General features: G+C 41.9%; 1 protein-coding gene across 9 annotated transcripts in view; it reads right to left on the bottom strand.

Annotated features, from left to right (window-relative positions):
* Window positions 1–15,457, bottom strand: part of unc13a (unc-13 homolog A (C. elegans)) — a gene marked incomplete at its 3' end in the record, with an annotated part of 47,909 nt that overhangs the window by 22,619 nt on the left and 9,833 nt on the right. For 7 of the 9 annotated variants that reach the window (XR_013805238.1, XM_079664832.1, XM_079664833.1 and 4 more), the window contains exons 9-23: window positions 14,830–15,025; window positions 13,412–13,531; window positions 11,078–11,890; window positions 10,555–10,648; window positions 9,510–9,556; window positions 9,276–9,354; window positions 7,427–7,501; window positions 7,119–7,338; window positions 5,854–6,081; window positions 4,431–4,572; window positions 3,360–3,529; window positions 3,101–3,216; window positions 1,701–1,864; window positions 893–1,046; window positions 550–618 (exon numbers count right to left, since the gene is read on the bottom strand). Coding sequence is in view for 8 of the 9 variants with exons in the window: in XM_079664832.1 (XP_079520958.1) it covers window positions 550–618; window positions 893–1,046; window positions 1,701–1,864; window positions 3,101–3,216; window positions 3,360–3,529; window positions 4,431–4,572; window positions 5,854–6,081; window positions 7,119–7,338; window positions 7,427–7,501; window positions 9,276–9,354; window positions 9,510–9,556; window positions 10,555–10,648; window positions 11,078–11,890; window positions 13,412–13,531; window positions 14,830–15,025 (2,687 nt within the window). The remainder of the gene's footprint in view (window positions 1–549; window positions 619–892; window positions 1,047–1,700; window positions 1,865–3,100; window positions 3,217–3,359; window positions 3,530–4,430; window positions 4,573–5,853; window positions 6,082–7,118; window positions 7,339–7,426; window positions 7,502–9,275; window positions 9,355–9,509; window positions 9,557–10,554; window positions 10,649–11,077; window positions 11,891–13,411; window positions 13,532–14,829; window positions 15,026–15,457) is intronic. The other 2 variants (XM_079664831.1, XM_079664834.1) reach the window with 1 other exon arrangement.

The raw sequence follows: 15,457 nt of genomic DNA, 5'->3' as shown, positions 1-15,457 counted from the left end.
CAGACGGAGGAATGCACGGGTTCCACTGTCTTTCTAGCAGCTCTGTAGCCCCGTCCACGAGTAACGTTTCCACGTCAGGTGTTATGTATGCTAGCAGCAACACACGGAGTTAACTCAATTATACAAACATGGGTTAAAGATTAGAGGTAACTGAGTTATTTATTTGGTTAAAGTTTCAGCTATTCTGTTTACAGGTCTGTCATCAGATTATTTAATACGATTTGTTAAAACACTGTTGTTTCTTTTGATGTGAAATATTATTTATTTAATTTAAATAAAAAGCAATGTTAATTTTGTTCAAAATGTGTTTAGTTAATTTACTAATATATGTATTTTTGAATCAAGTATTCATCTTTATTGTCTTCATTGTTAGTTTCCACATGCCTAAAACAACCTCAAGCTAAATCTAAAAGTTGATGGCTAAATCAGAGCGTTTGAGAAATTGTGCAAGGCATACAGTAATAGTCCGAATAGTTGATTAATCGTTTCATTAATCGATTATCAAATTAGAGAGATCATTTAAAGAGAGCAAATGGAGAGGCATCTTACGCGGTACATGGACAGGTCTATCCTCAGAGAGTTGTGAAGCTGGTCTAGTAGCTTGACAAATCGCTCTTTCTGCAGGAGAACAACAAAGAAATGGAAATATTAACACCAGACTACTTAAGAATATTTAAGAGCCGATGCCATCAACACCAGGATAACAAATGACCATAATGTTAAGAAAGGATTGCAAAACATTTTTTTTAACTTTTGTTAGCAAAGCACAACCACAATTACACTTTACTTTTTTAAGCAAATTATGATATTGCGCTTTTTGTTCAGGAACGAGCCTTTATGAATCACATAATTTATTTATTCATTATAAATGTGTCTGGCTGGTGTGACTCACCCCAAAGTTAGAAGCAGCAAAGCGGTCGGAGGCAGAGACGTTGTTGGTGGCCTGGGTGGTGTGAGCGTAGTAGGCGTTGATGTTAGCCAGGAGGGTACTCATCACCGCAGGCACACCTGGGCACATGTACTTAGATGACAGGCAGGCAAAGTGACTGAAAAAGAGAAAGAGAGAGGGACATGTAAGCAAATGAAGGATATTATACAGAGACCCTAATACATATAAATGACTGCACTCAAAGAAACAGGGTCTTATGTTAAAGGTCCCCTATTATACTGTTTTTCATCAATATATTATAGGTCTCAGACAAAACATGTCTCTGAAGTGTTTGGCTCCAAACACCAAACAGATCATGCATTGTAGCATTACCCATAATCCCCTCTGTTTCAGCCCTGTTTCAAAAGTGCTGATTCTCTGTCTGTTACTTTAGATGAAAATAAGGAGCCCCTCCCCTCGCCCCTATGAGAGATATTTGGTTAAAAAGAACTCAATGTTGCTCTAGGAGGAGATTCAGGTGATAAGGTGGGCGGGGGTTTCCTTGGTAGGTGATTGGCTAATGGTTACACAAGCCAAAACATCATTATGACATCACAAAGGGGCCAAAATCTGATCAGCATATTTTCAGACAGGTTTTTATAGAAATGGATCAGGACAAAAAGAGAGAATCTTTTTTCCTGAAACGTTCAGAATCTCTTTACACAGAGGGGACACATGTTGATGTATAACAGACATGAAAAAGTGGATTTTACATAATAGATGACCTCTAAATAATCATATTCTAAGGTCAGGCTTTCAGGTAGCAACATACGTCATGGCCTGGTAGATGGACTCCACTCCATAACGCATTGCAAACTCATCCACAATTTCCTGGGGAGTCTCCTCAAAGTAGACCTTCCATGCGTCATCCCCTTTGGCGTCGGGGATCTTAACAACACCGGTGTTCTGGATATCTGTCACATAGTGGAAGAGGTTCTACCCAGAGGAACAGAGGAACGAGTTAGAGAGAGAATTGGAGGAAATATCTAGAGAACATAGGTGAGAAAGTGAGAAAGATATTGGAAAGGAAGGCAAAAAGAAATGACATGTAATAGAGAGTCTAGGTTAAAGAGAGAGCAATCAAAAGTGTTAAATGGCTTTTAAGAGCATTTGCACATCTTTAAACAAAGCTTTTTAATCTTCCATTGGACAAACGCAGAGCAGATTAAATCTGGTTTGTTCATCTTTAAATGGCTTGGCTACATAGATATCCATTACACTACATTACGAGACCAACACAAGGTGCTGTCTTGACTACTCGACCCTAAAGCGTTTATACTGCTGTAAAAGTCGTCTACGTGGTTTATGGCCACTTATGTGCAGCAATGACAGCGGCCATTTGTCTGTTAAGGTTCAGCTAATATGCTCAGTTGAGTAATGGGCTGAGTAATGACTCCACACAAAGCTGTGATCGGTCTACAATCAATCAGCACCGAGCCGGAGGAGAAATGTGTCAGATGACTTGCTGTTGGAAATGGATCTTTATCTCATGAGAGCAAAGCAAACTTCCTGCAGTATTACCTTTATTTGAAATTGATCTTAACATTCGATGTAAGAAGAAAATAAGGAAATGAACCTGTTTGGCAAGGCTCATCAGGAATACTGTGCACAGAAATACTCACAGGTACACAGACAAACACACTACTATAAACCCTAATGGAAAAAGTAGCATTGCAAAATCCTACATTTGAGTGATTGATTAATTGAAAAAAAATCTGTTATTTAAAAAATCAGCTTTCTTTTATTCTACAAATAATATGAGTGCTTCAAACTATTCGGTAGAGACCTGAGAGATTCCCTGTTCTTATTTTATCTAATGCCCAATCTGCTATTAGTGTGCGATTAGTGTTTATCTACATAGAAAACAGAGGGGTCTAAATTATATTGTGTACAATGTGTATGTTTTTATGCAGACCAACTATGAGTTAACCAGTGCACAGTGACTTGGACCTTTAAGTAAAAGCACATGAAGCTTTAACGTGGGATAAAGTATCTGTTTGTTTGTTTGTTTGTTAGTTAAAAGTAAGTGAAATCCATTGTCAATATTCCTTAAGATCTTGAAGCAAAAATGCATGTATAAAGCCTCAAAACTGTATTTACGAGAAGCTCTTGAATGTATTTAATAAGAAACTATCTGTTCAAACACACAAACACACAATACATTGAGCTTACTTCATGCAAACAGGTGTACTGAACGTGATAGGGGGCCACCGTCTCCTCTCCTTTGATCTCTACATTAATGTGCATGCGGATAGCTCCAGACACAGCAGATTTGTCTGTGCGCTTGTCTGTGAAGAGCACAGCACATACAGCAACACGGTTACTGAACTGAAAACATCTGAATCAAAGAAGTTAGGTCATTCATATAACTGCAAACTATTCAAGGTATCAATACAATTTCAATTAGCCGATATAAAGACATTCGACTGACCCAGATTGTACCAGACGTCCATCTCTCCGCTCAGAGTGCGGACCTCGATGATAGTTTGACCGAGGAAGTCGTCTGACTCCCTCTTGAACTTCTGCTTCACACGAGACTTAATGTCGTCGTCCTCATCCCACACTCGCACCTTGATGCGGTCCGATGAGTTGTGACATTCACTTAAACAGACACAGAGGCAGCTGCTGAATATAGTACTTACAATGACAGATGGCCAAGATGGAAAGGTGGATTACTATCAGCAATCATGACTCATACAAATATAAAAATACTGTTAATATAATCAACAGTATGCATATAGAAATGCTTTGCTGAATGAGTCAGACGATTATAACAGGACCGTTAAGCTGTTAAAAATACATTGTATAATGTTAATGAACAATTATTCCTTTAAGTCCTTCATCAAGCCACAAAGCTTAACATTTGCAGGTTACTCAAATGTGACGATTTGCTAGTTTTCTGTTTTTGACTTTTGCTTAAAAGGTAACCTATCATGCAAAATGCACTTTTGTACATATGTTATACATGAATATGTGTCCCCGGTGTTCCAGGGAACTCACCAAGAGTCAGAAAACACAACCCTCTCTATTTTCCTCCATACCCAAATCTCTTAAAAAGGGGCTGCCACGGATCTGATACAAACTGATCCAGATTTGAACACTTCTATGACGTCACAGAAGTGGCGCTACGGCTATTGGGCCAACTCCACCAATCAGGAGGAGACAGCCACGGACATTGCCGTTCGAAAGCGCTGGAGACGCTGTAGTACATATGCCAGGCCTGTAGATGGTGCTGTTCTCACAGAATCAGCCCATGCAAAGACAGTGTTAAATTGAGCGAAATGAGGAATGGCTAAAATGCCTGATCTGTTTGGTATTTTGAAAAATAAAAAGTATAAATATGCCTTATATAGGTATGGTCCTACACTTTATTATTCAAATATAGCATGATAGGTCCACTTTAACTGGAAAAAATAACCAACTTAATAACTGGTAATACAAATAATAATTGTTGCAGCGCTATCTTAAATGTTACATATGTTTGCAAGCGGTGTTCACTCACAAATTAAAAGTCTCCTCCCAGACAGGGTTGAGGTTCCCATAGATGGTCTTGGTCCTCTTTTTGGTCTTTCCCACCTGGACAGTGACGTATGGATCACTGGAGCCGGTCTTATCCTTGGCTTGTAGACCCTGAGCACACAACACTGGGGAAAAGAGGGGAAAAGATGTCATGCTGGTCAGTCAATGTGTGTATGTCTGGGTGCAAATCATGTGACCTCGTGCTCTACTGCCCCACAAACGCCACCTGTGCTCTCTTCATTCAAACGCCAGCTTGTCTCTTTTTATAGACCGAACACCTGAAATGTGCCGCCCCCTCTGACTCTGATGTAGACAGGGTTGGCCAGCTCTGTTCAAAGATACTGTACTGTACTGATTCAAAGGTCCCCTATTACACTGTTTTTCATCAATATATTATAGGTCTCAGATATATACAAAACATGTCTCTGAAAAGTTTGGCTCCAAACACCAAACAGATCATTGCAGCATCACATAATCCCCTCTGTTTCAGCCCTGTTGCAAAAGTGCTGATTCTCTGTCTGTTACTTCAGATTAAAAATAAGGAGCCCCTCCCCATGCCCCTCTGAGAGATATTTGGTTACAAAGAACACAATGGTGCTCAAGGAGGAGATTCAGCTGATAAGGTGGGGGGGGGGTGGGTTACCTTGGTTGCTGATTGGCTAATGGTTACACAAGACAAAAAATCGTTATGACATCATAACGTGGCCAAAATCTGATCAGCTCATTATCAGACAGGTTTTTATATAAATGGATGAGGACAAAAAGAGAGAGAATCTTTTTTCCTGAAACTTTCAGAATCTCTTTACACAGAGGGCAGTGTTTCCCATACATTGATTTATTTGTGGCGGGCCGCCACAATTAAATATCGTCCGTCACAAATGGATCTCATAAAAAAATATATTATTATTATAATTTTTTCTTTTTTGTAGTCTAATGGATAGTGAGGTGGGCTGATGATCGGAAGGTTGCGAGTTCAAATCCTGCCTGGAACACCACTACTAGTGTGCCCTTGAGTAAGGCACTTAGCCCTCGGTTAGTCCAGGGAGAATGTCCCTGTGATTGGTCATTGTAAATGATATTTTTGGGAGAATAAAACCCACGGATCCTCAACTCTGGTGTGTTTCACTCATTAACAACGCAACACAGAGCAACAAGATCGTTGTGTACAGTAGCCATGAACTCGCATGTATTATCTTAGGGGGGGTGGATGCATGGACCACCCGAATAGGTTAAGGGGCCTTTGGCTTTTCTTGCCGGGGGGGGGGGGGGGGGGGGGGGGTGCGGTGCGGTGCCCCCACAAATAAAATCAAATTCTGTGGGAAACACTGGAGGGGACTCATGTATATGTATAAAAGAAATTAACAAGTGGATTTTGCACAATAGGTGACCTTTAACTCCCCTCTCACCTGTGATGCAGATCTTGGCCGACCATTTAGAAGTGCCGTCGAGCACGCTCTGTTTGATCTGCTTCATGTGGGTGACGTGGGTGGCCTTGGGGGCGGCGAACATCTCCTGAATGAGTTCGAAGATCTCAGGTTTGTTCCTCTCGCGGATCTTCATGCGGTCTTTAAGAACCATGATGATGTTCTGCGTTCGGTCCTCAGCCCCGTGTTTGGAGCTCTTCTCTGCTGCTCCTGGTTACAATACAGATTAAGACCGGAAAGGATTAGACGTGTTAAAGTGGTGTCATATGAGAGGTGTTGATATTTGATAAAGTGATTAGTGAAGACAATAACAGAGCAGAACAACATTGCATGGCGGATGCATTTCTACGTTTTTTAAGGAAGAGGGATTTCAATACATTAGAGAGAAGAATGCCTGTGAAGAATGTGTAGGGGATGAGAACCTATATATTAATATATCAATGAAAGAGGGCCACATTTGCAGAGCTATAAAACGCTGAGTAAAAGAGAGATGGAAAAGCGAGGCGGATGACAACAAAAGACAAATGGCTTTTAATATCCTCTCAAGAAAACGAACAAAATAAGAAAGTAGGAGTGAGGGAAGTAGGAGGAGGAGGACTCTGTGCTTGGCAGTGACAAATAGCGATAAGAGGAAATAGATGGAGTAGATAGTTTACTATTATTAATACAAAAAAATCAGCACTGACACAGCGAAAAAATATAAAAACATAAAGTCAGCAAATGGTTGTTCGGCTCCTGTAGACATGTCATGGTATATCTCAGTAACACCATGTGAATATTATACTTGCATATACTGTACTATGAATATAATATGAAGTCAAAGCTTTAGCTCTTATATATCCCTAAATATGATAGGCTATACAACGCCTATTTAGGACCAAGTACTAAATATATAACATTAAAAGGAATAGCTAAGAAATGTTGGGAAAGACGCTTATTTGCTTTCTTGCCAAGAGTTAGAAGATTGATGCCACGTTCATTTCTGTACTGTAAATGTGAAGCCAGCCCTGCTCTGAAGGTAACCTGCAGAAAACTAACACTAAAGCTCACTAATCACAATGTCATATATAACTTGTCTAATAAGTGAAAACATTTTAATACACACTTTGGATAGCTGTTAAGCTAGGCTAACCGCGAGTGGTATCAAGCGTGTGTTGCTTACTTTAAATTACATATTTTGAATCCTGCCTTTTTTCCAGTATTTTAGTGTCTAAAATCGCGCGTAGATGTTCGGGCATTTCACTTACTTTGCAGACAGTCGGCATTGAGTAGATCTTGGCACTTCTCGTGGCATTTGACTCCACACTCGGTACAGCGCATGCCCTGGCGAGCGATACCCCACAGCAGCCCCTCACACTCGTAGCAATAAGTAGGTGTGGTGGCTGTCCACACCTCGAAATTGTGCGGGGTTGTGCAGGAGATTGGATATATGAGGGCCTGGAGGGTCTTCTTGTATACATGACTCTTCTGCAGGAGAGAGAAGTAAAGGTTCAGCTGAGTATGATACAATTATGATGTGAGATACTGTGAATTATTATTCTAATCGAGTGCTGACCAGTTCTTCGTTGTGCAGGGTGCTGGACGTCAGGGCTGAGGTGATGCCTGCCTTCCTGGAGCTCTGAACCAATGACTGAGTGACAGGAGAGAGGAGGGGTCAGTTTCCCTCAGATCCCTACTCAATATCTTATTTCTTTATCAAGACCATGATCAAGACACATCTCAGTGCAGCCTGTGAGGCAATATGTTTGTATTACTGTCTGTCTGGCAATGCTCCCCCGCAAGAAAACCAGAGATGACTGCTGCAGCATTTAAAGTGCTTCCTCTCCTAAGAGGGATCCATTTTCTGGTGAGATGAGAAAACTAGTATACCTTCAAAGGTGTTGAAGTTACTCACCATAGCCTTTGGTTTGGCATTGACGGTGGAGGGAGGGAAGGGAAGGGAGAAATGTGATGTTAGAAAAAGGCGAGAAAGAGTGGAAGGATGGGGGGGGGGGGGGGGGTCCATAGGGAGTTAATAATGTTAAGAAAGGCTGCATTCATTGTGCATATGCTGTGGTTATCATTTTTAAACAAAAATGGACATCTGCAATAAAAGGATGGGGGGGGGGGGGGGGGGGGAGACTTGCAACCAAACTATGTTTATTGAGTAGCATCCTTTTGCATTTCATGAAGATAGGACCTCACCCTGTATGATCAATTACATAAGACACGTTGTGTGTGTGTGTGTGTGTGTGTGTGTGTGTGTGTGTGTGTGTGTGTGTGTGTGTGTGTGTGTGTGTGTGTGTGTGTGTGTGTGTGTGTGTGTGTGTGTGTGTGTGTGTGTGTGTGTGTGTGTGTGTGTGTGTGTGTGTGTGTGTGTGTGTGTTCGTGCATGAAAGCAAGAGACAGAGAGAGGAAGAGGAACAGGTGTACCTGCAGTTATGATAAAGGGCCAAATTGCTGTCCTATTTCTAGACTGCCTTCTGTTTCACTAGCCTCCACTAAAGAAGGTGTCTTTGGATCAAATCAATTGTTCCACATTTTCTCAAATTACTTATTTGCTTTTTTGACGAGAGTTAGAGAACATTGAAATCACTCTCTTCCTAACGTTAAATATAAATCTATCGCCTACTGCTCTGTCTGCAGTTACTCCAAATCTACTTAGCCTCACCCCTGTAGATCACCAATTAGTATGTTGTTTCTAATTGGTTTAATTTGCACAAAAAACCAAGTGTAACATGACACGTAGCAACACGTTAAAGGCTGTTTCCCCTGCTTCGTGACCTGTAGAACATTTTATCTTCTGTTCTAACCCTCAGTAAGAGAGCAACAAAGGGGCTTTCCTTAAATGTGAAACTATCACTTTAAAGTTTATTGTTTTACTTTTCTTTCTGAATACCTAAAACTGTGTGTTTTTCTATATTATTAGACTACACCTTCTTAGAAAATGAAAGCCTGGTCTCATCTTCTTAAAAACAGAAATGGATAATGCTGCTCAGGCTAGGTCAATAAACTCTAAGGGAAAGACTCGATGAGTTACAGTATTCTCAAGAGGATTTATATTTATCTCTGTGTTACCCCTAAGGAGGCAGTGTCAGGGAGGCATGGGGACGATGGCAGCAGCTGGTAATGAAAGGTCTGTTATACAGTATGACAGCATCTAGCAAACATCACTGTCAATGAGAGGAAACCAGCTCGCCCTCGATATATTGTTTTTTCGGCAAAGTCCATGTAGTGCAGTGGGCTAAAAAACTGTGAGAAATCAAAGTCAAAAGAAAAAGAATGAATAAACGAAAAGAACAATGAGGTAAAGAGAATAAGATGAGAACACGGGGGGTTCTCTCTGCGATCTGAGCGATAGATGGACTGAGGAGATGTGAGACTCTTCATCTGGGAGATATAAAGAGATTAGTGCAGAAACTCACCAGATCTCGGACGAGAGGCATAGCTTTCCTCTTCCTGAGGTCTGGCATGCTGTCAATGCTATAGAGAGCGCCACCCATCCTGGAGACAAGACATGAGCAGAGCAGGATTCAGCTACACAACAAATCTATTGGACAATAAATGCATTCAGACATTAAAGCCATGAGCTTGCTTTTACACTTTGTGAATTATAGATTTCCAATGACCGTAGTGGTAACAGCGTCATGGTTACTTACCCTGCTGATAAAAGCAGAGAGGCAATGCCAACACTTTCTCCCCGGGCCTGAGGAGAAGAGAAAGATGAGAAGCGGAAAAGAAGCAAGCAGGGTGCCATTAGAGCTGTGGCTGGGAAAATGGGAAGCATAGCATATTATAGTACTCTCTATAATACTTTATATACTGAGAACAAAGAAATTGGGAGGGACTCGTATTCCTAATCCAAAAGCACTATTTCTTATAAGTGTCACTGGTAGTGGTTGCCAATGAATGCAAGTGTTCCCTGAATTCAAAAATGAATAATACAACAGTGGTATACCTTGGAAACTTGGAAAAAAGGGGTGTTAAGCATCAAAGAAGTTTACAAATAGATGGTGATCCATGCAATCACAATAATTCTATATTCTCTATTATTGACATGTTCTTTGTCTGCCTGCTTGTTTAAAGAATGATACACAGCATTGACACTCAGGTCACCTACGAACAGATCATGATTGGTATTGGTAATGCCATGCTTACAAATGACACTGAGCAGACATACTGTGACTTCCCATGTGTTGCTTTACTCCCCATAAATATCTATAAGCCGCACAGGGTTCATAAAATATGAATAACATTGATTTTCACACTACTGGCCACACCCACCTGAGCATCTGCTCCGGACTACATGCAAATCGCTACGAGGGTGGCAAGCAACTGAAAAGAAAATAATGAAATGGCAAAACAGTACAAGGGGTGAACAGAAACTATTAAACACAAGACAAAATAATTCACAACAATAACCAAAAACTGGGGAAAAGGTGGAACAGTCAACAAAAGCTGGAAAAAACACAGTAAGAGTAACATGCAGGGACTGATGCAACAAGTCAGTGAGCTCAAATACTAGAGAATAGTGAATTAAACCAGAGCAACAACAACAGAAAACATATTACCCAATCCTACGAGACTATACATTTATCTGGCATTACATTCCCTGCTATGTGAACAAAGGTACACTAAAACACACACACACACACACACACACACACACACACACACACACACACACACACACGCAGGTTGTACCTCTTGCAGCTGTAGTCGTACTCTACTGAAAAGTCGCAGCCAGTTGGCTTTGGCTCTGGCAAGACCAGGCTCCATGATTTCCCTCCTTGGGAAGCTTGAAGAATGAATAAAGAAGGAACAACGTATAAAATAAACGTTATTCATATATGTGCCTGTATGTGCTCTTTAAAATAATAAAGTGAATGTACATGTTTTTTTTCCTCGGAGAGAACTTTCATTGACTAATAAAAAAAAAGCATCAAGCAGCATTACATTGATTTTGCACACCTTCAAAACATGATGATTAAAAATGTAAATAATCATTTTTTAAATGATTATTTGCTGTAGCTTATTATTAGAATGGCGGTGGTTTATCTGGACAGGACCTAAACGTTTTTTTATTTTATTTCTACCACTTCTCCAGAGTTTCCTATGTTTCTTTTTCGAAAAGCAAATATTGTATGTTCTTATTGTTAGTGAGACATTTGGAGAGAGTGACATCTTGTTTTGATCTTCCTCTAGGAAGTGTATGAACAGTGTTCACCTTGGGACAGGGGGCTCCTCTGGTTTTTGTTCAGGAGGCGTGGGGACACTCTCTGTTTCAGGAGTAATCTCCGGAGATGGAGGTTCCTCCAGTGGCTCCTCAAATTTGGGTTCAGGCTCCAGCGGCTCGGTATCTGGAGCTGGAAACTGCGGTGTGGTTGTGGGGGCGGATGTGATGGTGGTTGACAGAGCAGGCTGGGTGGGTGCAAACGGGGGCTTTGAGGGTTCTGCACTGAAAGGGGGCAACGTGTCGTCCTGCGTGACTGGAAGGAGGTTAGAAGCTGTGCTGGGGGGGGGGAGCGAATCCTGGACCGGCCGCTGCTGGTGCAACGAAGCCTGCTTCTCCAGTGGAGGTCTGGGGGAGGACAGACCATCAGAGGTGGGCATGAGGGTGGGGGCAGTGCTTGTGGGTGTGGGGGTGTAGGGCGGCTCCTGGTCTTCACTGAGTGTGCCATCAAGCTGATACATATCTTCATCTTCCTCAAAAGGCATCTCCTCTCCATCTTCGTAGGTGTACTCTCCTTCTTCCACGTATATCTCAGCATCCTCTTCGGCATACAGCGCCCCCTCTTCCCCTCCATCTTTGATGTAGCCTCCATCGTCGCTGTATATGCCTTGGGGGTCCTCCCTATCCCAGACTGGGGAACCTTCCTTGCCGTAGCTGACGGAGGAGTGGCAGGAGTGGTAAGAGTCGTTTTCATCGTAGAACTCCGATCCTCGCAAGCTCCCGCCTTCCTCAGCAACAAATTCCTCGCTGAGCTGAGAGCTGCCTCGACTCAACTCGCCCGACGAGGCGTAACGACTGTCTGTGGGACTGAGGGGAGGGGGAGATAAAGACACCTGTTACTTAAACACACCCACATGCGATTAAAGGTAAACTAGTTCCCCACACAATAACATTTGGCTGGAACAATGAAGTCTGTTGGGGCCAAGAAGGGAGACAGCTAACCAATAGGAAACAAGGATTGACTTTAAACCAACCAATAAGAAAACTCAGAGCAGGGGGGTTGGACTAGTGATGCATCTATTTGACTGCAAAGGGAATCATCTTTTAGTAATTGGTGAGGTTACTATGGAAACTTCACAAACAGGTTAATACAGAAGCACACACCATACAACAGCCAACGATTAGCAAAGACATGAGGACAGATTTGTTATATAAATAGACCGATCCTATTTGAGAACCTGGAGAGGTTGAGGGTAATTTATCAGCCTAGCAGAACAAAAACAGTCTATTTTTTGCAGATAAATAGTGAATAATATGTTTTCATGATGATGAATGAGGCTATTGAGAGAGACCATGAGTCAGAGACAGATTTGAGACACATGCAGACACAAACACACACGCAGTCACTTAATTTGTTCTTCTCTATTGATTACAGTCATGTTGGTTCAATAATGTGTGGAGCAGTAAAGGAGAGAACTATACATTATGGCTTGAACACTTATACAACCATGACACTTTGTTCTTTTCTATCCATCAGCTCTCTCTCTCATCCAACACAAAGGAGCCCTCAATCTCAGCAAAGAATTCAAAACAAAGCCTCAAGACATGATAATAAAAATAAACTAAATGTGGTGTCAAGGCCTCTCTGCAGCCCCATTATTGGGCTGACAGCCTCCTGCTGTCTTAAAAGTGAAAATGAAATGTGTATAATTAACGAGTATGGGACACCCAGAATAAGACAGGGCTCTTCTTAGTGTCTCACATACAGGATGAGGCTGTAATAACATGCTGCTGCAACAACAGAGCCCCCTCCCCCTGCGCGCACACACACACACACACACACACACACACACACACACACACACACACACACACACACACACACACACACACACACACACACACACACTCAAGGGATCTGTTTCCCAGAAAGCTTACTGATTATTTTGTATAAGTGACCACAAATATTTGGTCCGATGATGACCAGTTAATAAGGTAGATATAATAATAATACAATAATGAACCTCTCTGTTGCTGACGGTTAAAAAACAACACACTCATACACACATCTTGTCAATAACTCACACAGAAACAAACAACAGCGCAATACCTACAAGAGTTTAGGAATGGGAATGATTCATCATTTGTGATACTGATCGGCAATTCTTCACTATGAACAGAGTACATATATAGTAGATGCAGGACCAAAAGTTTTGTATAGAATATACATATAAAGAGATAGGGTAAGAGCGCATGCATGCAAGCACAGCGAGCGAGGAGGACGGGACAAGTCCACCACTGACGTCACAGCGAGACGGAGTCACAGGCCGGAGCAGGAGAAAGTAGAGGAGGAGGAGGAGGAGTTGGAGAGGAGGTACAGAGACCCACCTATCGGACAGTGAATGCCTACTGTCTAGAGAATACTGACGACTGGTGCGCCGGCTCGACCCTGAGCCTGAGTCGATATCGCTGCGCCCGTTGGTGGCCGAGTCTAAACTATCATTGCGTCTGGTAAGAGGAGTAAGGAGGGAGGCAGGGGAGAGGGGAGAGGTGGGAGAGGAGCATCAGTAGAGCTCAGAGCAAACCCTTCAAAGAAAGATCCAACCAAACTCAGCCTCTGGTTTTCAGATGAACATTGAGGGAGGTTTTTGCTTGCTGTCATGTATTCCTTCTGTTCATACTGGCCATTAAAAGATACCTTCCTGCTGTACTCAATATAAGAGATGGAGGGGGAAATCCACTGTTCTGCACAACTTATAGCATGTGGTTATATCTCTCATCTATCCATTGTCTTTTTAGTGCAATATTTATTTTTGTTCCTCCCCTGAAGCTCAACAAGGAAACTGGGACACAAAAAGAGAATCCTGCACTAGAAAGTCCTGGGAATATATGTTGTCCCCATCACTTAAACTGGAAGCACAAAGGAAGGGATCCACTTTAATCAGAAGGGAGAATTTTAAGCAAGAAAAACCTCTTTTGATGTTCATATTTGAATGTTAAAAGACAGACTTGAAGATGGTGTACTTATCCTTTAAGACCCCTCACTGAGGTTGAGCACTTGCAGATGTATTTTACCCATCTAAATGTCAAACTTTCTGTTTAAGTTTTTCTAAGCAATGCAAGACATTTAACCATCTGCCAAGGGTAAGAAATAGTGTTATTTCAAAATTCTTTTTCTGCACAACGAAAAGATCCCGTGGGGTTTCTGATGTTCAAACACACTCAACATGCACACAAAGACACACACACACACACACACACACACACACACACACACACACACACACACACACACACACACACACACACACACACACACACACACACACACACACACACACACACACACACACACACACACACACACACACACACACACACACACACACACACACACACACACACACACACACACACACACACACACACACACACACAAAAGATAACCACGAAGGCCCTCTTCAAACAGGACCTGTATACAAGAACTGTGCTCCCAGCATGCTTGTATACACTGAGGCCAGGGTTATTCTCTAGAGGAGGAGAGCACAGTGGGACATGTTACCATGAACAGTACAGTAAAACAAAGCCACTGGGGCTGAGCTGTCTCAGGGCTAAATGCTGAAAGAAAGAAATATTTTCTTAAAATAGTGGAAGTCATATTTAAAATGGGTTATATTCTCCTGTCTCAACAAAAAGACAAAAGCTTTCTCCCTGTTTCTGATACATTATGACATCCTGCCATGTTAATCTCTTGAAAAGGAAACCACTCAGTTGTGTCTCCTTAGTGCCTGTAGGGTGCTCGTTACCTCAGGGCTCTGGTGTCGTAGCCCAGCTCAGGGGTTTCATCGCTGTATGAGTGTATGTACTGCTGGTTCCTGATGGGATACTGGTGCATGGAAGCGTTGGGCTGGGAGGTGGTGTAGAAGGGAGGTGGGATACTGTTACTGGTCTCACTGCGGTAGTCGCTGTCCCTGTCGTCAACGGCGCTGTCTTGATCCTCGTCTGTTCAAACAAACACAACGGGAAACAAGATTTAGTGATAAGAAACCATAGCAGCATGATGGGTCAGTTGTTTTATACAGTGTTTGTAAAGTCTTTCAGGGAGAACGACAAAACAACAGGAAAAAAGCAAACAAAGATTCAGTTTTCTATAATAATGGATGTTCTCAGAAAGAAAAAAGTTTCCTTTATATGAGTTTGTAGATACCTTCAGATAGTTGCTGTATTTGGAGATAAAAAGTTAATTTCTAGTGTCTTTTTATAAGTTATCATCTTAAAATCGCCTGTAGCCTGAGAGGCAATGTTCAGGGCATACAAATGATTTCCACGTTTAAGCGTAACAACTGAAGGTGACTCAGATAAGTGTATTTCCATCCCCAGTGGAAATGACACTCTTAGAAAAACGAATGTGTCTCAACAAAACAACACGGAGCT

Source organism: Notothenia rossii (genome assembly GCF_949606895.1).
Source record: "Notothenia rossii genome assembly, chromosome: 1".
Lineage (NCBI taxonomy): Eukaryota > Metazoa > Chordata > Actinopteri > Perciformes > Nototheniidae > Notothenia > Notothenia rossii.
This window is presented reverse-complemented; position numbering and strand designations above follow the sequence as displayed.